Source organism: Stegostoma tigrinum, unplaced genomic scaffold (assembly GCF_030684315.1).
Source record: "Stegostoma tigrinum isolate sSteTig4 unplaced genomic scaffold, sSteTig4.hap1 scaffold_807, whole genome shotgun sequence".
Lineage (NCBI taxonomy): Eukaryota > Metazoa > Chordata > Chondrichthyes > Orectolobiformes > Stegostomatidae > Stegostoma > Stegostoma tigrinum.
The window spans coordinates 4,162-24,841 of record NW_026728755.1 but is presented as its reverse complement, the minus strand read 5'-3'; the positions used below and the strand labels follow the sequence as shown (position 1 = coordinate 24,841).

At 45.6% G+C, this 20,680-nt stretch overlaps 2 protein-coding genes across 3 annotated transcripts; one reads left to right on the top strand and one right to left on the bottom strand.

Annotated features, from left to right (window-relative positions):
* The first annotated feature begins 6 nt into the window (after positions 1 to 6).
* Positions 7 to 10,518, top strand: LOC132209288 (coiled-coil domain-containing protein 96-like). Its single transcript, XM_059644414.1, has 4 exons — positions 7 to 111; positions 2,603 to 2,815; positions 4,913 to 5,050; positions 9,153 to 10,518. The coding sequence occupies exons 1-4, from the start codon at positions 37 to 39 to the stop codon at positions 9,405 to 9,407; spliced, it is 681 nt and encodes a 226-aa protein (XP_059500397.1). The 5' UTR covers positions 7 to 36; the 3' UTR covers positions 9,408 to 10,518.
* Positions 9,415 to 20,115, bottom strand: LOC132209289 (retinal cone rhodopsin-sensitive cGMP 3',5'-cyclic phosphodiesterase subunit gamma-like). 2 transcript variants are annotated; one of them, XM_059644416.1, is made up of 4 exons: positions 20,008 to 20,115; positions 14,544 to 14,714; positions 10,413 to 10,453; positions 9,415 to 10,195 (listed from the first exon to the last, which is right to left on the bottom strand). In XM_059644416.1, exons 2-4 carry the CDS (start codon positions 14,663 to 14,665, stop codon positions 10,119 to 10,121), a joined length of 240 nt encoding a protein of 79 aa, XP_059500399.1. In that variant the 5' UTR covers positions 14,666 to 14,714; positions 20,008 to 20,115; the 3' UTR covers positions 9,415 to 10,118. The 2 variants fall into 2 exon arrangements, with proteins under 2 accessions (XP_059500399.1, XP_059500398.1); XM_059644415.1 differs by lacking the exon at positions 20,008 to 20,115 and adding an exon at positions 15,213 to 15,287.
* Positions 20,116 to 20,680: the final 565 nt, after the last annotated feature.

Genomic DNA, 20,680 nt, shown 5'->3' with positions numbered 1-20,680 from the left:
GAGGAGAAGCAGCAGCTGACAGAGTATGCGTGGAGAATGTTCATGTCTAGGAAGAGATCTGTGGCAAAGACTATAATAAACAAACGGCCAGGGAGACATGCAGCGTTGCTGGTAGGTCAACTATTTCTTCTAGTGTAAAACAAAGAACTGTGCGTACTAGAGATCTGAAACAAAGATAGAAATTGCTGGAGAATCTCATTTGGTTTAACAGCATCTGTAGAGAGAGAAAGCAGAGTCAACATTCCGAGTTCCTCCAGCAATTTATTTCAGTGGTTTGCAGGTATGATCTTGCTTTCAAAGTAGAAGTCAGACAAATTCTCAGCTATTTGCAAATATCAGTTTGTGCACTTTTTATTTTCTCTTCCCACCATTCCTTAACAAGACAACTTCTTAAAGACCAGCTAAGATGTTTTTCTACATTTCATTTAGAGTATTGCATTCAATTCTGGTTGTCACATTATAAGGAGGGATGTGGAGAGTTTGGAGAAGGTGCAGACGAGGTTTACCAGGATGCCGCCTGGATTAGAGGATGTGATCTATAAGAAGAGGCTAGAAAAACTCGAGTTGTTTGCTTTGGAGCAGCAGAGGCTGAGGGAGACATAATAGAAGTCTATAAAATTGTGAGATGCATAGATAGCATTGACAGTCAGAATCTTTTTCCCAGAGTTACAATGTCCAATACTCAGGGGCATGCATTTCAGCTGAGGGGGAAAGTTCAAAGGCGATGTGAGGAGAAAGTTTTTTTACACAGAGAGTGATAGGAGTCTCGAACGCACTGCCAGGGGTAGATACGATAAGAACATTTAAGAGGCTTCTACATAAACAGAGGAATATGCAAAGAATGGAGGGATATGGGCCCAGGGCAGGCAGAAGGGATTAGTTTAATTTTGTGTCATGTTTGCCATTTTGGGCTGCAGGTCCTGTTCTTGTGCTGTACCATTCTATATTCTGTGTTTGAAATGTTCCATGTGATAAAAGTTGATGTTTCATTTCCAGTGTGTCTTTTCAAATATGGAAACTCAGGCAAAGGGGAAAGGTGTATGATAAAGGACATCACCAAAGTTGAAGAGAGAAACTAAGATATATTCAAAGTGGTGTTAGTTTGGCAGAAGGCTTAGGTTTTAAACATTTCAAGGATGAAAGGAGAATTTAATGATTATATGAAGCTCCACTGGCAATTCACAGTTCAGACTGGGCCTCACCTGAGCCTTCATTGTGTGGCAGCTTTTGCTACCTGCATTCATTTAAATGATTATTTAAATAGAAAAATATATAGAATGACAGGGAAAAGGCAGCAGATTGGCACCAAGCCAGTGAGCTGGTGCAGACAGAATGGGCCGAATGGCATCCTGCACTGTAACAATTCAGTGAATTGGGGAACAAAGAGCTGGCGAATGCCTTCAGAGGAGTGCACAGCTCACGTCTGCAGTCCTAACCTGAACCCCACTCAGAAATTCCCTAACAGCCTGCTGCTTATTTTAATCAAATAGTCACCCTCTCGTTAGGGTTAGTCCTTTGCTTGCCGTCCAAGTTGCCTAGGCTTGCAGCTAAGACATGATGAATGATTGTATGTGAAATACCAGAGTGTTCCCTACTGACTCAATGTGCATTTGTGAAAAACTATAAAAGCTGTGGCCTCATTTGGTTTCTCTGGTCATTCTATTATACACATGAGCATACCCAATGAGCTGGTATACTTCATTCTCACCAATCAAATTTGAATGCAGTACAAAGTAAGAGAATGTATTTGGTATTTAGTCGGAATAAGACTATAGCAGTGCAGCAAAGTTAGAAAAAGGCAGGAACTGTTGAAGAGAGTTTAGAAAACAAGGCTTTCTTTGAATTTTATCAGTGTTAGTAGAGATGGTGAAAGATGCTCCCAGTTATGGGTCAATGAATTATCATACAATGCCAACAAGAAAGCGGTTTTCAAGGGGAGCAGAATTCACACAGTAACAAAGGAACCTGCATTCCCTTACCCGAAGCCTACATGGATGTCAGTTCCTGTGAAGGGCAGCAGGTAAGGGAATCTCCCTCACTCAGTCCTCCACTGAATAAGCCAATTGGAGAGTTGACTGTTCTTGTTGAGGGACAAATTCACCTCAATTACTCAATAGAGGGAGTTGCAGAATAATTTATGAAGACCCAAAACATCAGCTTTCCTGCTCCTCTGATGCTGCTTGGCCTACTGTGTTCATCCAGCTCTGCACCTTGTTATCTGCAGAATAATTAGATGCTTTTCCAGTTGCCTTTCCATATAACCAAGAAGATAAAAAAAATGAGCCCTAGGCTCTTTGACACATTCTCAAGCTGTTCCTGAAACTGGAAACTGTGCAAAATTTTAAATTTTAGTCATTAGATCTTTAAAGCTGATTGGGATCTCTTTGCCAGGATTCTTATTTTTGCTCGTCAATATTATGCTTATCAGGTAAGAAATATTAGTGTAGAGAATGAAGCAGATTCTATTGTAGAGCCCATTGCCTGTGTCAATCACTCTGGGCACAGACAATGCATGACTAAGAGCAAAGCTTCCATTCTACTCCCAACAGTATTCATTCATTGTAAACTCATAAAAAGTAACTAACGCCACTTGTGTCTGTAGGAGTTGGAACGCATTCAAAATACTGAGGAGCAGAAAGAGAAAGAGATGAGGCAAATTCGATTTCAGACTATCAAGATGAAGAATAAACTGAAGTATTATGAGCACCAGCTGAAAGCGAAGGAGGAGCTGGCAGGTGGATTAAACCTCATTGACTATGAGCAGCTGAAAATCGAGAACCAGTCTTACGGTGAGAAAATTGAGGAGCGCAATGAGGTAAGCAGGAAAAGAGCAGTCATTGTCTGCCTCCAGCTGGATGGACCATTTAAATTGCTATTGCAAAACACTTGGATCAATAAACTCCTTAGTGAATAGAAACCAAGTTCCTGCTCATTGCAACTCTAGGCCATCTGGGCGTCAAAAGTAGTTTCCTAATTGCAGTGTCAGTTGATCTCAACCTGACCTTTGGATTGAGGAGGGGAAGCAAAATCTGCGTGAATTTCCACTGCCCATGAGCTGCCTGTGTCAACATCAGATAGGGGTCAGGATTGTGTTCAGTTGTGACTTTTCTTCTGCCTCCAAACCATCTACTCACACTCACTATTCAAGCTCACCTTTGAAACATGGCCAGGTGAACAGAAGCAGGTGCCAGACAACAAGAGTTAACAAACTCAGGGACAGAGGAAACAGAGTATAAAGGAGCATTTAATGTTGTGAAGGAATGTAAATGTACAGATTGATATAAACGGGCTGGTCAGATGGACTGAACAGTGGCAAATGGAATTTAATCCTGAGGTGATACATTTGGAAGGACTTACCAGACAAGTGAGTCCACACTGAGTGATAGGTCCCTTGGAAGTCCAGAGAATCATAGGGACCTTGGTGTGCATGTCCATAGATCCTTGAAGGCAAAGGACAGGTATATAAGATGGTTAAAGGACCTATGGGATCCTTGCCTTTATTGGACAAGGCATAGAGGACTGATGTTATGATGGAATTGTATAAGACATTAGTTCATCCACAGCTGGAACAGAATGTATCATCTGGTTTCCACACTTACAGGATTGATGTGATTGCACTAGACAGGGTGTAGAAAATAGTCACCAGGATATGTTGGGATGCAGCATTTCAATGATGAAGAGAGCCTGGACAGGCTGGGGTTGTTTTCCTTACAGCAGGGAAGGCTGAGGAGAAATATGATGGCTATATACTAAGTTCTAAATAGTGTAGTCAGGGTAGATAGGGAGGACCATTGCCCTTGGGTAGAGGGTATAATTCCCAAAGGCACAGTTTAAGGTATGGATCAGGAGCTTTAGAGGGAACGTGGGGAAAGTCTTCACTGGAATTCACTGTCTGAAAGGCTGGTAGAGGCAGGCATTTAATACGCATTTAGATGAACACTTGAAATACCATTGCAGACAGGGCTATGGACCGAGTGCTGGAAAATGTGATTAGAATAGGTGGATGTTTAATGGCCAGTATGGACATCATGGACCGAAGGGATTGTTTCTGTGCTGTTAAAAAACAACTCTGACTCTTAAATATTGGATTAATAATGAAACTCCACTGGCTTTTGGCTCTGTTCCCTTTCGGTGTTCTTAAAAGTTCTAATGCTAGGACTCATTTCCAGAGCGACAGTATTCCAGCCTGGAAAACAGGAGGGAAAATAGAAGGTATTTTTTCAACAGCAATTTTTTTTGGTAACGGATACCAGACTCGCATTACGTAAAATAAAGTTTCAGCAGGTACTGTCTAGATAAAGATGCCTCCTATAATTAAAAAGAGAGATGCTGCTTTTCCTCCAGGAGTGAAACCCAATTTGTCAGGAGGACAGGAATTTGGGCAGGATGAGGTCTGCACCAACCCAACAAGAGCCGGTGGACTTGAGGCCTGGGATGTAGGGAACTTGTATCCAGTATGTACGAAACCTGACTTTATGCGCCACAAATAAACCCAATTAGAATAAGCTTCAGTTTGTATTTAACTTCAAGTGCTGCCTATAACCCTGGAACAGTGCAGTACACTGTGTGTATAGATTAAATGGAAAACAAAAAACACACCTTGATCCAAGGATTCCACTGTGACAGGCACAGGACAACGTGTCAAGAGGAGCAGATTGGGCCAACATTGTTGTGCTGATGCTATCCATGATTTGCTCCTGGTAGAAGTATGTTCTGTCACTAACTCTAACCCCTTACCGGCTGGTACCTTCTCCAAGATGAGAGGGAAGGGGAAGATTGGAAAACTAAATGAAGTATGGAAACATTTAGATGTAAGCTGGAGTTCAAATCTGGAAGTGTCACATCATGAAACAACGGTTTTATGTTTTACTTTGCTTTTAAATGGGCCTTCAGAGCTATATATCATTTACAGGAAGTCACAAAGATGCGGAAGAAGATTGCATTTACCATTGGCATGATGACCCACATCAAGGAGAAGCTGGAGTATGTGGAGGCTGAGAATATAGAGAAGAAAACCCAGCTCATGGACCTTGAGGCCATCGTGGCCCAGGTATCAGGATGGGGATGGACGGGGGCCACTCGGGAGGTGTTGAGGGTGGGTGTTGTGGATAACTGAAGTACTGTGGGTGTGGGGGCACAGTGGGGGCATTGGGGTGCAGTGAAAAGCAGGTACAGGGCTAGGGGAACCAGTGGCAAGGGATGGGCAGGCCTGCTGCTGAGTTCTATGTTCCAGTATGGAATGAGCATTGTCAGTGACAGAACATAGTGAAAACATGAGTTTGTTGTGTAGTACGTATGGAGATTTGTTTTTGTTGTAAATTGGAGGTAAGGTGGACAATGGGATCAGGCACCATTGAGCATTGGCCACTGTTCTTCTAGACAGAAGCTCGTACCTGAGCCCTTTGATGCACCGAGACACCATTAAAATGCATATCTCGTGTCAGAGCGTGAACTGAACTGAAACAGCTGCCCAGAGCAGAATGGGAAAAATACTTTAGGCATCCAAAATGTTTACCCATTGGGTATAACCTGGCTCCAAAGCGCCATTAGCAGAGAGCTATGCTGAAAGATTGAGAATTACAGCTTTGCTTTTTTACCTGTCTGAACAGTTTGCTCCAGAGGAAGAATATTGGAAATAAAAACAGAAAATACTGGAAATACACAGCAGGCCTGGCAGCATAGAACATAGAACATAGAACAGTACAGCACAGAACAGGCCCTTCAGCCCACAATGTTGTGCCGACCATTGATCCTCATGTATGCACCCTCAAATTTCTGTGACCATATGCATGTCCAGCAGTCTCTTAAATGACCCCAATGACCTTGCTTCCACAACTGCTGCTGGCAACGCATTCCATGCTCTCACAACTCTCTGCGTAAAGAACCTGCCTCTGACATCCCCTCTATACTTTCCACCAACCAGCTTAAAACTATGACCCCTCGTGCTAGCCATTTCTGCCCTGGGAAATAGTCTCTGGCTATCAACTCTATCCATGCCTCTCATTATCTTGTATACCTCAATTAGGTCACCTCTCCTCCTCCTTTTCTCCAATGAAAAGAGACCGAGCTCAGTCAACCTCTCTTCATAAGATAAGCCCTCCAGTCCAGGCAGCATCCTGGTAAACCTCCTCTGAACCCTCTCCAAAGCATCCACATCTTTCCTATAATAGGGCGCCCAGAACTGGACGCAGTATTCCAAGTGCGGTCTAACCAAAGTTTTATAGAGCTGCAACAAGATCTCACGACTCTTAAACTCAATCCCCCTGTTAATGAAAGCCAAAACACCATATGCTTTCTTAACAACCCTGTCCACTTGGGTGGCCATTTTAAGGGATCTATGTATCTGCACACCAAGATCCCTCTGTTCCTCCACGCTGCCAAGAATCCTATCCTTAATCCTGTACTCAGCTTTCAAATTCGACCTTCCAAAATGCATCACCTCGCATTTATCCAGGTTGAACTCCATCTGCCACCTCTCAGCCCATCTCTGCATCCTGTCAATGTCCCGCTGCAGCCTACAACAGCCCTCTACACTGTCAACGACACCTCCGACCTTTGTGTCGTCTGCAAACTTGCTGACCCATCCTTCAATTCCCTCGTCCAAGTCATTAATAAAAATTACAAACAGTAGAGGCCCAAGGACAGAGCCCTGTGGAACCCCACTCACCACTGACTTCCAGGCAGAATATTTTCCTTCTACTACCACTCGCTGTCTTCTGTTGGCCAGCCAATTCTGTATCCAAGCAGCTAAGTTCCCCTGTATCCCATTCCTCCTGACCTTCTGAATGAGCCTTCCATGGGGAACCTTATCAAATGCCTTACTGAAGTCCATATACACCACATCCACAGCTCGACCCTCATCAACCTTTCTAGTCACATCCTCAAAAAACTCGATAAGGTTTGTAAGGCATGACCTACCCCTCACAAAGCCGTGTTGACTGTATTTGATCAAGCCATGCTCTTCCAGATGGTCATAAATCTTATCCCTCAGAATCCTTTCTAACACCTTGCAGACGACAGACGTGAGACTTACCGGTCTATAATTGCTGGGGATTTCCCTATTTCCTTTCTTGAAGAGAGGAATTACATTTGCCTCTCTCCAGTCCTCAGGTACGACTCCAGTGGAGAGCGAGGATGCAAAGATCTTCGCAAGTGGCAAAGCAATTGCATTTCTCGCTTCCCAAAGCAGCCGAGGACAAATCTGATCCGGGCCTGGCGACTTGTCAATCTTAATGTTTGACAAAATTTTCAGCACATCAGCTTCCTCTATCTCTATCCATTCCAGCATGCACACCTGCTCTTCAAAGGTTTCATTCACTACAAAGTTCGTTTCTTTCGTAAAGACAGAAGCAAAAAACTCATTTAGGGCTTCCCCTACCTCCTCAGGCTCCACACACAAGTTCCCTATGCTATCCCTGATCGGCCCTACTCTTTCTTTGACCATTCTCTTATTCCTCACGTAAGTGTAAAATGCCTTTGTGTTTTCCCGGATTCCTTCTGCCAAGCCTTTCTCGTGCCCCCTCCTGGCTCTCCTCAGACCATTTTTGAGCTCCTTCCTTGCCTGCATGTAATCCTCTCTAGCTGAACTTGACCCTAGCTTCCTCCACCTTATGTAAGCTACCTTCTTCCTTTTCACTAGAAGCTCCACCGCTCTCGTCATCCAAGGTTCCTTAATCTTACCCCTTCTTGCCTGTCTCAGAGGGACATATTTACTCATCACTCCCAACAACTGTTCCTTAAACCATCTCCACATGTCTATAGTTCCCTTACCATGGAACAACTGCTCCCAGTCCATGCTTCCTAACTCATGTCTGAGAAGAGAGGGAAATAGAGTAACATTTCAAATCAATGAGCTTTCACCAGAATTGGGAATTTGATGAAGAACCTGACACATTTAACTCAAGTTTCTCTTCAACAATGCTGCCTGAGCTACTGAACGTCTCCAGCATTTTCAGTGTTTATTGTGAATTTCCAGGATCTACGGTATTCTGCTTCTGTTTTAGAGGGAAGCTAGGAATGGACTACTTCCATGTCAGCATCAAGCACTCCCTGGATAGGTACAGCTGGTGAGTTGGAAAGTGAAATTCCCTCATTCTGCTCCAACAATATTCCTCTGGTTCAACCTCAGTAGAGCCAGACATGTTATTCCACTTGTAGGAAATTTCCCAGAGAATGCAGCACTCATCACCCAGGGTGGGGTTGATGTGAATAGCAGAAGTATATTTTAAGTTTCATAAACATGAGGGATAAATACAGAATGGGAAAAGGAATAGAAGGAAATGCTGAAAGACGGCGTGAAGTACATGAAGGAATCTCATGTGATCATAGACTGATTGGGCCACATGCCCTTCCTGTTTGTAAACTTTGTGTAATTATCTCTGTCACTGGATGTGAGTGGAGCCAATGTTCTTACCCCTATTTGTTAGTCTGTTTGTCTGCAAAGAATATATCTCAAAAATTACTGGGTGGATTTCAGTGAAATTTAATACTCAGATTAGGATATATGGGCCAAAAAAGAGCTTATTACTGTTTGCAAAGATGTAGAGCTGGGATTCACTCAAAAAATACGCTGAGTTGAAAGATTGCAAATTGAGGGTTTTGAAAAGAAGATTAAAGATGTCTTGGTGGAACTAGTCAGGGTCATCAACGTATGAACAGAGTTTTCAGAGCACATGGTTGGATTTAGATTGACCTGAAACCTCCCAAGAGAGATAAATGCTCTTAGTAAACTGATTTCTTGTTTCAGCTTTGAGGTTTCAGAGTCTCAAGGAACAGCTGCCCAATTATCACTTGTTGTAAATGTGATTGCTTTTCAGGAAGTTTTAATAATCCTTTTATCTTGCATATGTTGATATCTGTGAAAAAATCAAAGTCAATGCTAGTCCAGTCATATTTCAGCTTGAATGAAAAGGAAAAGGTCTGCATTTCTATAGCATCTTTCACGAGTACTGGATATCCTTTGCAGCTAATACAGAACTCTTGAAGTGTAATTATTTGAAACTTAGGAAACACTGCTTCATTATGAACTGGTTTGGGCAAAGATCAGACCTAGTAATGTTGGGTAGTTTTTTTTCAGTATTACCTTTGATTTTTGATTTTGTGGCGTGGCCTTGCCTGCTGTGACTCTATGCCTCTATTGGTATTTATTACAGAAACGGGAAATCCTGACAAAAACCAAACAAGCACGGGACAGAGTCCGGGCAGCCAATTTCAAACTGAAGGAGAAGTGTGGCCTCCTGTGCAACAAAGTGCTGCTTCGTGACTATGAGGATAATGTAGACACCAGCGATAGACTGCAGCAAAAGCTGGAGGTACTGAAACGGCAGCACGCTGATCTGACACTCGACTCCTATGGTATCAAGAAGAAAATTGAGTGGGTGAAGACGGGACAGTTACAGACTCAGTAACAGCCCCTTCAGGGGAGCGTTTACATTTTATTCTGTTATTATAAATATTAAATCAGCTGGCATCTACACATTTGTTTTACCTTTTGTTGCAGTAAGAAACAGACAAGGGGCAGCTTGTATTGATGTGGTAAGCCACGAGATGAGCACAGCTACCAGTGATCAAACTCTCTCTATTTGTAGACGGGGAAACAAATAACACAATCGCAGCCCATCTACAGTTTTCTAACCTCATTATCCGGCTCAAACCCAGCATAAAACGTAAAGCTCATTCGTAAACTTCAGTAGATGTGAATGTGATTACTTAACACAGTGCTCGTTCCTACTTAACTATAGTTACTGAATCAACTCATTGACAAATTACATTCTACCTCTCCCATCTTACAGGAGAGAATATCAATTGATAGTTTTACAGATTAAATACAGATGAGATTGCAAAGATTAACTTTTGACATTAGCTATAAGTAGCAGTTAACCACAAAACAAAATGTCACATCAGCAACATGAACATATTTAAACTAATAGCGCTCTTCACAAACATTGTCTAAAAACTGACAGCGACATTTAATATTTCTGGCTGATGGAATTGAACAGGAATGTGAATTACTGTACACAGTAGCTCTAATAGTAATCTTGCTTCATCTGCTTCACTGTAGTTGCTGTATCAGCTACAATGTAGGCCAGTCACTGATGCCTATGTAGCATTTCCCAGTTTCAGACGATACCATACTGAGCCAGTTCATGCAGCTCCAAGTGGCTGAATGCCTCCCAAGGACAGATCACCGTGATATCTGTAAAAATTAGAGGGTCTATTAACTGGTCTTTTCTATCAACTTCTCCATGTTGATTTTTGAAAGCACCAACTCTGAGGTACAGGGCTCCGTAAGTGCCTTGTCCACGTGGTTATTAAACATAGTTGTGTGCAAGTTCAGCACTTGCCGCCCCTGTGAGATCAGATTAAAATTCAGTGCTTTTGAGTGAGTGGTTAGGAATGACTTCTTTACATACCTGTGCCAAGGCCCTCCATGCCAGGAATATCATCTCCAAATCTGCAGAAGAATGAGAATCAGTGTCTGAAACCCCACTTAGCACAAAGATGTTCAATACAACATCACATCGCAAAAATATATGCATTATTTTCACAAATTATAAAGATTGAGCTCATTCTACAACATATGTGTGTGATGTTCCTTTGTCTGTTGCGTGAGTTCCTTCCTCTGGTGAAATAATAAACAGAATAATGCCATGCAGACTCTTTAAATATTAGTGCACTGATATTGCAATTTTTTCCAAGTTAATGGCTCTATCACTGTCTGGTGTTTAAATTAATAGAGTCAGATTTTCTTTCAATGCTAGAAATTGGAATCCTCCACTGTCCCAGTTTATGGGAGAATGTGGAAACAATGGTAGGCACTGTGCTGCTTCTAACACTAGCCCATTTCCTTGTGGTGGGGTTTTACTGCTGGCATTAACCCTGTTTCCCTTTCCCTTAAAGTAGCTGACAGAAAGGTTCAGTCTGAGCCAGAAATACTGGCAGGACAATGGTCTGATTGCAGTTAAGAAACTACAGTGACACTATGTTACAAACAGTTAATATCACAGTTTATAGCTCTTGGTAGGCAGATGCAACCCTCACTTCTGAACGGAACAGAGTACAAGTGAATTCACTCCCATTTTAGTATTAATGCTACATTTACACTTAATGATTAGAAGAATGACAGAAAAATGTTAAAACAGTAATTTTAAGGAAAATATTATTGGTTTTGTATGGGGTTATGAATAAGGATAGCGGGAGAGTTTGAATGGCCCGGTTTCTGTTCCCTATGTCTATGATTTGCACCTTTCTGTTCTACACCAGAGGAGTTGGTGAAATAGATGGGCACTCATTTCCAGACAGCCCACAGCTTCAAAACCTGCTTTCATTGAATTGGAGGCACCAGGTGGAGTGCAGAATATGGGAAAGAAGCAATGTTCACCAGTGCCCCTGTGTGGAGGAAGTTGTAACCTACTCGCTACTGGTTCACAGGCAGGGACGCTTTCAGTTCCACAGTTAATGGGGTTGAAGAGACTCTGCCCAGCTTAATGATGGCAGTCCCTCAGCCATGGGCAACCCTTGAACAGACTCATTCTATGAGTCTGCTCACAGGGATTGGGAGTGAAAGGCCATCTCCTATGTGTGTGTGTGTGAGAGAGAACGAGTGTGTGTGTGAGTCTTGTGTGAGAGTGTGTGTGTGTGTGTGTATGTGAGAGAGTTGTGTGTGAGAGAGAGTATGTGTGTGTGTGTGCGTGTGCGAGAGAGAGTGTGTGTCTGTGAGAGAGTGTTTGTGTGTGAGAGAGTATGCGTGAGAGAGTGTGTGAGAGCGTGTGAGAGGCAGAGTGTGTGAGCGTGTGAGAGGCAGAGTGTGTGTGCGTGTGAGAGGCAGTGTGTGTGTGTGTGAGTGAGAGAGTGTGTGGGTGAGAGTGTGTCTGTGGGTGAGAGAGAGAGTGTGTCTGTGGGTGAGAGAGAGAGTGTGTCTGTGGGTGAGCGAGAGAGAGTGTGTGTGTGGGTGAGAGAGAGAGTGTGTGTGTGTGGGTGAGAGAGAGAGAGTGTGTGTGTGTGTGGATGAGAGAGAGTGTGTGTGTGTGTGGATGAGAGAGAGTGTGTGTGTGTGGGTGAGAGAGAGTGTGTGTGTGACTGTTTTGAGAGAGTGTGTGTGAGAGAGAGTGTGTGACTGCGTGTGAGAGGCAGAGAATGTGTGTGGGTGAGAGAGTGTGCGTGTGCGCGTGAGAGAGTGCGTGTGACTGAGAGAAAGTGTGTGTGAGAGAGAGAGTGTGTGACTGTGTGAGAGGCAGAGTGTGTGTGTGCGTGTGAGAGGCAGAGTATGTGTGTGGGTGAGAGAGAGTGTGTGTGAGAGTGTGTGGGTAAGAGTGTGTGTGTGTGCGTGTGAGAGGCAGAGTATGTGTGTGGGTGAGAGAGTGTGTGTGTGCTTGTGAGTGTGTGGGTGAGAGTGTGAGTGAGAGAGAGTGTGTGAGAGAGTGTGTGAGTGTGTGTGAGTGTGTGTGAGTGTGTGTGAGAGTGTGTGAGTGTGTGTGTGAGTATGTGTGTGAGTGTGTGTGTGAGAGAGAGAGTGTGTGTGTGTGAGAGTGTGTGTGTGTGTGTGAGGGTGAGTGAGTGAGTGAGTGAGTGTGAGTGTGTGTGGGTGAGAGCGTGTGTGTGGGTGAGAGTGTGGGTGAGAGTGTGTGTGTGGGTGAGAGTGTGTGTGTGTGTGTGAGTGTGTGTGAGTGAGAGTGTGTGTGGGTGAGAGAGTGTGTGTGGGTGAGAGAGTGTGTGTGGGTGAGAGTGTGTGTGTGCGTGAGATTGTGGGTGAGAGAGTGTGTGTGTGGGTGAGAGACTGTGTGTGGTGAGAGTGTGTGTGTGGGTGAGAGACTGTGTGTGGTGAGAGTGTGTGTGTGGGTGAGAGACTGTGTGTGGTGAGAGTGTGTGTGTGGGTGAGAGTGTGGGTGAGAGAGTGTGTGTGGGTGAGAGAGTGTGTGTGTGGGTGAGAGAGTGTGTGTGGGTGAGAGAGTGTGGGTGAGAGAGTGTGTGTGGGTGAGAGAGTGTGTGTGTGGGTGAGATTGTGTGTGTGGGTGAGAGTGTGGGTGAGAGAGTGTGTGTGGGTGAGATTGTGGGTGAGAGAGTGTGTGTGTGGGTGAGAGAGTGTGTGTGGGTGAGATTGTGGGTGAGAGAGTGTGTGTGTGGGAAGAGAGAGTGTATGTGTGGGTGAGAGTGTGTGTGTGGGTGAGATTGTGGGTGAGAGAATGTGTGTGTGGGTGAGAGTGTGTGTGTGGGTGAGAGTGTGTGTGTGGGTGAGAGTGTGGGTGAGAGAGTGTGTGTGGGTGAGATTGTGGGTGAGAGAGTGTGTGTGTGGGTGAAAGAGTGTGTGTGGGTGAGATTGTGGGTGAGAGAGTGTGTGTGTGGGTGAGAGTGTGTGTGTGGGTGAGAGAGTGTGTGTGGGTGAGATTGTGGGTGAGAGAGAGTGTGTGTGGGTGAGAGAGAGTGTGTGTGGGTGAGAGAGTGTGTGTGTGGGTGAGAGAGTGTGTGTGGGTGAGATTGTGGGTGAGAGTGTGTGTGTGGGAAGAGAGAGTGTATGTGTGGGTGAGAGTGTGTGTGTGGGTGAGAGTGTGGGTGAGAGAGTGTGTGGGTGAGATTGTGGGTGAGAGAATGTGTGTGTGGGTGAGAGAGTGTGTGTGGGTGAGATTGTGGATGAGAGAGTGTGTGTGGGTGAGAGAGTGTGTGTGGGTGAGAGTGTGGGTGAGAGAGTGTGTGTGTGGGTGAGAGAGTGTGTGTGTGGGTGAGAGAGTGTGTGTGGGTGAGAGTGTGGGTGAGAGAGTGTGTGTGGGTGAGATTGTGGGTGAGAGAGTGTGTGTGTGGGTGAGAGAGTGTGTGTGTGGGTGAGAGTGTGTGTGTGTGGGTGAGAGTGTGTGTGTGGGTGAGAGTGTGTGTGTGTGGGTGAGAGTGTGTGTGTGGGTGAGAGAGTGTGTGTAGGTGAGATTGTGGGTGAGAGAGTGTGTGTGTGTGGGTGAGAGTGTGTGTGTGGGTGAGAGTGTGTGTGTGGGTGAGAGAGTGTGGGTGAGAGAGAGTGTGTGTGGGTGAGATTGTGGGTGAGAGTGTGTGTGGGTGAGAGTGTGGGTGAGAGAGTGTGTGTGGGTGAGATTGTGGGTGAGAGAGTGTGTGTGTGGGTGAGAGAGTGTGTGTGGGTGAGATTGTGGGTGAGAGAGTGTGTGTGTGGGTGAGAGAGTGTGTGTGTGGGTGAGAGTGTGTGTGTGGGTGAGAGAGTGTGTGTGTGGGTGAGAGTGTGTGTGTGGGTGAGAGTGTGGGTGAGAGTGCGTGTGTGGGTGAGATTGTGGGTGAGAGAGTGTGTGTGTGGGTGAGAGAGTGAGTGTGTGGGTGAGAGAGTGTGTGTGGGTGAGATTGTGAGGTGAGTGTGTGTGGGTTGAGGTGTGCTGAGGGTGTGTGGGTGGGGAGTGAGTGTGTGTGAGCTGTAGTGTGGTGTGAGTGTGGGTGAGAGAGAGTGTGTGGGTGAGAGAGAGTGTCTGGAGACATTAAAAACTCCAGCGAAATTGTTCTCAGACCCTTGGCGTTCAGGGATCAATCCGCAATTTAAAATCTCTCCGTTATACCCTTTCACGCCTGCTTTGGGAGGTTTGCTCTTGAACTGTCGCGTTGCTCTTTGTTTGAACTTTGGTGGCCCCTTTCTAGGGGACGTGGCACCTCCAGAAATATTAGTTGGTGAAATATTCATTTCCGTGGAACGGAGTTGCTGAGACAGGAAACGCTGGCCCCAGAACTCACTGTAAGACAAAATATCACAGTTACAACCTACGATTCTGAACGCAGCATCCCTGGATGGAAAGGGAGGAATTGTCTGTCATTTATTTGTGGGACATAGGGGCATGTAGCAGCGACTGTCTGATCCCTACAGTAGTTACAACACCAGACAGTTTATTTACAACTTACAAAACTGTCAAGTCAAGAACAGCTTCCCACATTGCCCATGAAATTTGACAGCATAGCATTGCCAATGAAGTGCAGTTCGACCTTATCCAGTCACCTCAGTTGCAGTGGACCCTGACCTTCTGGCAAAATACATCAATGGTGCAGCAACGCCTGGAGAGATCCTTGACTCCACCATAGCATTCTCACACAGAGTATGGAATCCATTCCCGACATCACACATTGGGCAGGAGCGGTTTGACTCCTGGACACTGGGCTGATAGCCAACAACGTCAGGAAGCCCATCTGTCTCTGGCACTATAACACTCCCATTGAAGTAGTATTTTTCTCCTCACCGTCCTATTTTGATAAAACCCAATGCTGAGAGAATTAAACTGTGGAATGACATTTCCATGTCCCACAGCCCCTCATTATGTTGGAAATGGACAGATTGCTTAGTTTAAGATTCCTCTGACAGATGACATTGAATCCTCTTACAACATAAGCTAAGTAGTTGATTTGGGCTTAGCCCAGTTGATCCCAGTGATATCTTGCTCTTGTTCTTTCCCATTTTGCTACATTTATCAAGATGAGTCTCTGGACAAATAGCAACATCACAATACTAAAGTAAAGGGAGTGTGTTCAGGACAGAAGTTCAGTGGAATATCTCCTCATTTGCCAGCATGGACTATTGAGCCAATTTTTCAAAAGAGCTTCGCAGCAAAATGACCAAACAAAAATCACCATGACCCAGAAGATGAGGGTCCTGGGGATAGGGAATGGGAAGTTGGTTCAGAAGTTGTGTTATGGGAGGCAGGGGGTGGGGGTGGTGTGAGGTGGGGGAGTTAAAGGACAGAGAGATGGAAAGAAGAAAGGTTTGGGTGGGATTTTAGTGTCAAGACAGCTGGCGTCAGGTCAATGACGGGGTGAGGGGAACAAGTCCACATAAGCTGGTTTTAAAAGAAAGACATGATTTTGGAGGATTGTATGCTGGAGAGGTTTACACAAATCACCTTGGGTGAAGGAGAAAACATGACAGTCAGTAAAATGTTACCTGTTACATTACACACTTGGGATGTTTGCTGAAGGGAAAGAAGTTAATATCAGGCAGTGAATGTCTTTGGCTACTTTGAAAAGATTAATTTCCCTCTTGGGACACTGACTAAGATAGAAACACACAGACAGAAAAACATACACCTACACAGAGACAGAGAAATACACACACACACATACTCATTTCTCTTATTAAAATATTAAATGGCTAGATACGTAAACTTCTGGCTGGAAAAAGATTATAAATCCCTCTCTACGTATCACTGTTTTTTGAGAAGCTCTCAATCTAGTGCATTTATTTATTGCATGTTCACATGTAGTACGTCTCTGTTTAATCGTTTGGTTATAACAGTGCTTACAGATTATACGGCAGGTTCCATCCCTTGTAAACTGCTTGACTATAAACTGACAACTAACTCCAGTTTACATTGACACTACAAACTGATTTTCTCAGGGAAGCAATCTCTAAAAATACCAATGAAGATAGAGCACACGGGAAAGTATGAGGCGCCCTTCACCCCTAAGTCACCTCACACTCTCAACAACAAAGGACAAGGCTCCACAGAATGTTGCAGAAAAGAGTATGATGTTCAAAACATGTTATAATCTGCGTAGATGTTATTTTTCACAAGAGCCTCAAGTCTATTTGCATCTTTATATCATCAGGAGTCGACCATTCAGCCCCTCCAGCCTACTACACCATTTAATATGATTGTGGCTGATCCATTCTGCATAACCCTTCAGCCCATTACTGATGAAAAATCTCTCTATCTCCTTCTTAAATTTACTCAATATCCCAGCATCCAATGTCCTCTAAGGTTATGAATGCCACAGGTTCGTAACTCTTAGAGAAATCAGTTCTCCCCATCTCTTTTAAATCCGATTTCCCTTATCCTAATTTTTTTTTATTCATCCATAGATGAGGGTGTCACTGGCCAGGCAGCATTTATTGCCCATCCCTAATTACCCAGAGGGCAGTTAAGAATCAGCCACATTGCTGTGGGTCTGGAGTCATATGTAGGCCAGACCAGGTAAGGATGGCAGCTTCCTTCCCTAAAGGACATTAGTGACCCAGATGGGTATTTTCCCCGAGAATGGGTTTGATAGTCATCATTAGACTCTTATTTCAAGATTATTATTGAATTCAAATTTCATCATCTGCCATGGCAGGATTCAAACCCAGGTTCCCAGAACATTATCTGGGTCTCTGAATTAACAGTTTAGTGGCCATACCATTAGGCCATCATGACCCCCTGAGGGGGTGAATTCTATTCTGTATTTTTGTCCATATTCAGTTTTTGTCCATATTTTAGTATTCCTCCTTTAGAAGCAAGTATCTAATTCCATTTTCCTGGCTGATCTCAGCCTGGGACCATTGAATTTTAAACACAGAAACTATAAACCAAAGAACGGTGCGGAGAGAACACACTAAATTCACATTGACACAAAATTAAACCCGTGATCACTTCCTCGTTCACATAACACTTATCTGGATATGGTAACATTACCAGCAATGATGGGTAGTTTAAAAATGCGTTAAAGGGGCTCTGGCAATGTAGTGGTAGTGTACCTATCTTCGGGCCAGGAGGCCTGGGTTCAAGTCTGAGCTGCTCCAGAGGTGTGTAATAACATCTCAGAAAAGGTTGGAGACAAAATAAATGTGAAGCATCAAATGGGTGTGACTACATAAACAGTGTGATGCCAGAGGAACCAAGTGGATGTGTTCTCATTCAATGATACATAAAGGTGAATTATTTGGATCTAATTTCGCAGCCATTTACATTGCTTCAGATTTCAATTTGAAGTGAACAGAATCATCAGCCACCCCACCCAACACTCGGTTTGGTATATAAAGCACCTTATGACTTTTGTTTCAGTAAAATCGGATTTTACTAATCTTCTCAGAGCTACCCTTCCAGTATCTCAGGAGCACATGTTCTCTAATTGACTCAGTTTCTGACGAACCCAATTAGTAGCAGTGAATCTCAAAAGCTGCTGATGTACAGATGCATGTGGGCTGGGATTACTGCCACGGGCTGTCACTTGAAAGCCTGTACACAAAAACACAGAACACATTGGAAATGTTCAGGAAATCAGAAGTCAGGAAGAATTGCCACCTCCTGATGGACATAGGGCTGATCCATGGAAATTTCAGATAAAGAGACTGTGGGAATGGTGGTGTTCTTCCATTAGCCCTGACAACATCGAGTCTACACTGACCCTCTGAAAGAAGTTCCCCATCCAGACTCACCCACACACCCACCACCTCATCCCCATAACCCCGACTGAGTATTTTTTACCATGGCGACCCCATCGAACCCAGACTGCATCTACTCCTGTATCTTGTGGTCTGATTTCAACATTTGAAAGTCTGAAAATCAGTATTTTACAATTCATTGTTAGTTGTTAATATTCGATAATAAGAGTCAAGTGACCAAATTTAAAACATGAAATGAGTGCTTGCAAAGCTGGGCTGATACTCCAGCGACACATGCCTGTGCCGAAACTGTCCCTCGAGGGGAGGAGGGTCCCAACACTGCAAACCTCAAGAAGAGCAATCAGAGACATTGTCATTCCTCTTGAGATCAGCTGCTAAGGTCCCAGAAAATCAACTAAACTGAAGCCACTTTATCGATGGTTATCAGATACAGAAAATATCTGTTCTTAGAAAAATCATCAAATTGAGCAGTCCTGCACTGTCAGAGAGTCAGTGCTGAGGGAGTGGGCACTGTCGGAGGGCCAGTGCTGAGGTAGCACTGCACTGTCGGAGGGCCAGTGCTGAGGGAGCACCGCACTCTCGGAGGGTCAGTGCTGAGGGAGTGGGCACTGTCGGAGGATCAGTGCTGAGGGAGTGGGCACTGTCGGAGGCTCAGTGCTGAGGGAGCGCTGCACTGTCGGAGGGCCAGTGCTGAGGGACCGCTGCACTGTCAGAGGGTCAGTTCTGAGGGAGTGCCGCACTGTCGGAGAGTCAGTACTGAGGGAGCACCGCGCTGTCGAATGGTCAGTGCTGAGGGAGCGCCGCACTGTCAGAGGGTCAGAGCTGTGGGAGTGCCGCACTGTCGGAGGGTCAGTGCTGAGGGAGCACCGCACTGTTGGAGGGTCAGTGCTGAGGGAGTGGGCACTGTCGGAGGGTCAGTGCTGAGGGAGCGCTGCACTGTCGGATGGCCAGTGCTGAGGGAGCGCTGCACTGTCAGAGAGTCAGTGCTGTGGGAGTGGGCACTGTCGGAGGGTCAGTGCTGAGGGAGTGGGCACTGTCGGGGGGTCAGTCTGAGGGAGCACCGCACTGTTGGAGGGTCAGTGCTGAGGGAGCGCCGCACTGTCGGAGGGTCAGTGCTGAGGGAGCGCAGCACAGTCGGAGAGTCAGTACTGAGGGATCGCTGCACTGTCGGAGGGTCAGTGCTGAGGGAGTGGGCACTGTCGGAGAGTCAGTGCTGAGGGAGTGGGCACTGTCGGAGAGTCAGTGCTGAGGGAGCGCTGCACTGTCAGAGAGTCAGTGCTGTGGGAGTGGGCACTGTCGGAGGGTCAGTCTGAGGGAGCGCCGCACTGTTGGAGGGTCAGTACTGAGGGAGCGCAGCACAGTCGGAGAGTCAGTACTGATGGAGCGCTGCACTGTCGGAGGGTCAGTGCTGAGGGAGCGCTGCACTGTCGGAGGGTCAGTGCTGAGGGAGCGCTGCACTGTCAGAGAGTCAGTGCTGAGGGAGTGGGCACTGTCGGAGAGTCAGTGCTGAGGGAGCGCCGCACTGTCGGAGGGTCAGTGCTGAGGGAGTGCTGCACTTTCGGACAGTCAGTACTGAGGGAGTGCCGCACTGTCAGAGGGTCAGAGCTGTGGGAGCACCACACTATTGGAGGGTCAGTGCTGAGGGAGCACCGCACTGTCGGAGGGTCAGTGCTGAGGGAGCACCGCACTGTCGGAGGGTCAGTGCTGAGGGAGTGCCGCACTGTCAGAGGGTCAGTGCTGAGGGAGCGACACACTGTTGGATAGAATGCCTCCTGTGTCAATATTCTGTCTATGTGCCAATATTTCAAATGAAACCTGAAAGTTCCTGTTCAGAACCCATTCTTTTATTGGAAAGAGGATGAAAATATCATTTTACTTACAAGAAGAGGCAGCAGACAGTATTTGGCTTGTGCTCTCAGTCCCTCCCTCGCTGTCCCTCTCTGAATCACTGACTCCCTCTCTTTAAATCCTTTCTCAATCATGCTGTGCTTTCACAATCCCCTTCCAGCTGCCTCATTGGCTGCACCGTGAGCTCTCCATCCCACTTCAGGTCACGCTTCATGAACCTTTCCAGAGAATGTCCACACCCAGCCCCTCTGCTGCTGAACCCAAGCAGGATACTGTTCTTAAACAGGGAGAGGTGTGAACCCTCACTAATGGCCATTCGGTGCAGCTCAGTCCCTGCACACACCATCCCCACCAAACCTCCTCCCACCCCCGAGGGGATGGACATGGTCTTTCTTCAATGTGCTTGGTTTTAGGGATCTGCCCCTGCCTTTTAATGTCTGAGTGCATTGAGAGTGAGGTTTGATTCTTGCCCAAAGCAGAGGGTTGGATTAGAGTCACTGCATTTCTGGGACTAGGTCTGAACTTTGTGAAAATGGATGTGTGTTTGGAACAAAGCAGTCAGATCCAGTGCTGGGAAAACACTGTCCCTGTGTCCAGATGTGACTCCAAATGTTTGATTTGAAACCGGAGGCTGCAGAATGACTTTACCAGGAAGTGGCCCGCACTCTGGATGGTGAATGATTTGTAAATCTCAGGATCATTAAG

Bases quoted from the DNA above. Each gene is read 5' to 3' on its own strand.
- LOC132209289 (XM_059644415.1), bottom strand. From the start codon at position 15,271: ATGGAAATGTCATTCCACAGTTTAATTCTCTCAGCATTGGGTTTTATC. The intron at 14,715-15,212 runs GTGAGGAGAAAA...TTTGTCTTACAG, and splicing joins GGTTTTATCAAAATAGGACG to TGAGTTCTGGGGCCAGCGTT. The intron at 10,454-14,543 runs GTATAACGGAGA...ATTCTTCTGCAG, and splicing joins CCCAAAGCAGGCGTGAAAGG to ATTTGGAGATGATATTCCTG.
- LOC132209288 (XM_059644414.1), top strand. From the start codon at position 37: ATGTTCATGTCTAGGAAGAGATCTGTGGCAAAGACTATAATAAACAAA. The intron at 112-2,602 runs GTAGGTCAACTA...TTGTGTCTGTAG, and splicing joins GGAGACATGCAGCGTTGCTG to GAGTTGGAACGCATTCAAAA. The intron at 2,816-4,912 runs GTAAGCAGGAAA...TATCATTTACAG, and splicing joins AAATTGAGGAGCGCAATGAG to GAAGTCACAAAGATGCGGAA.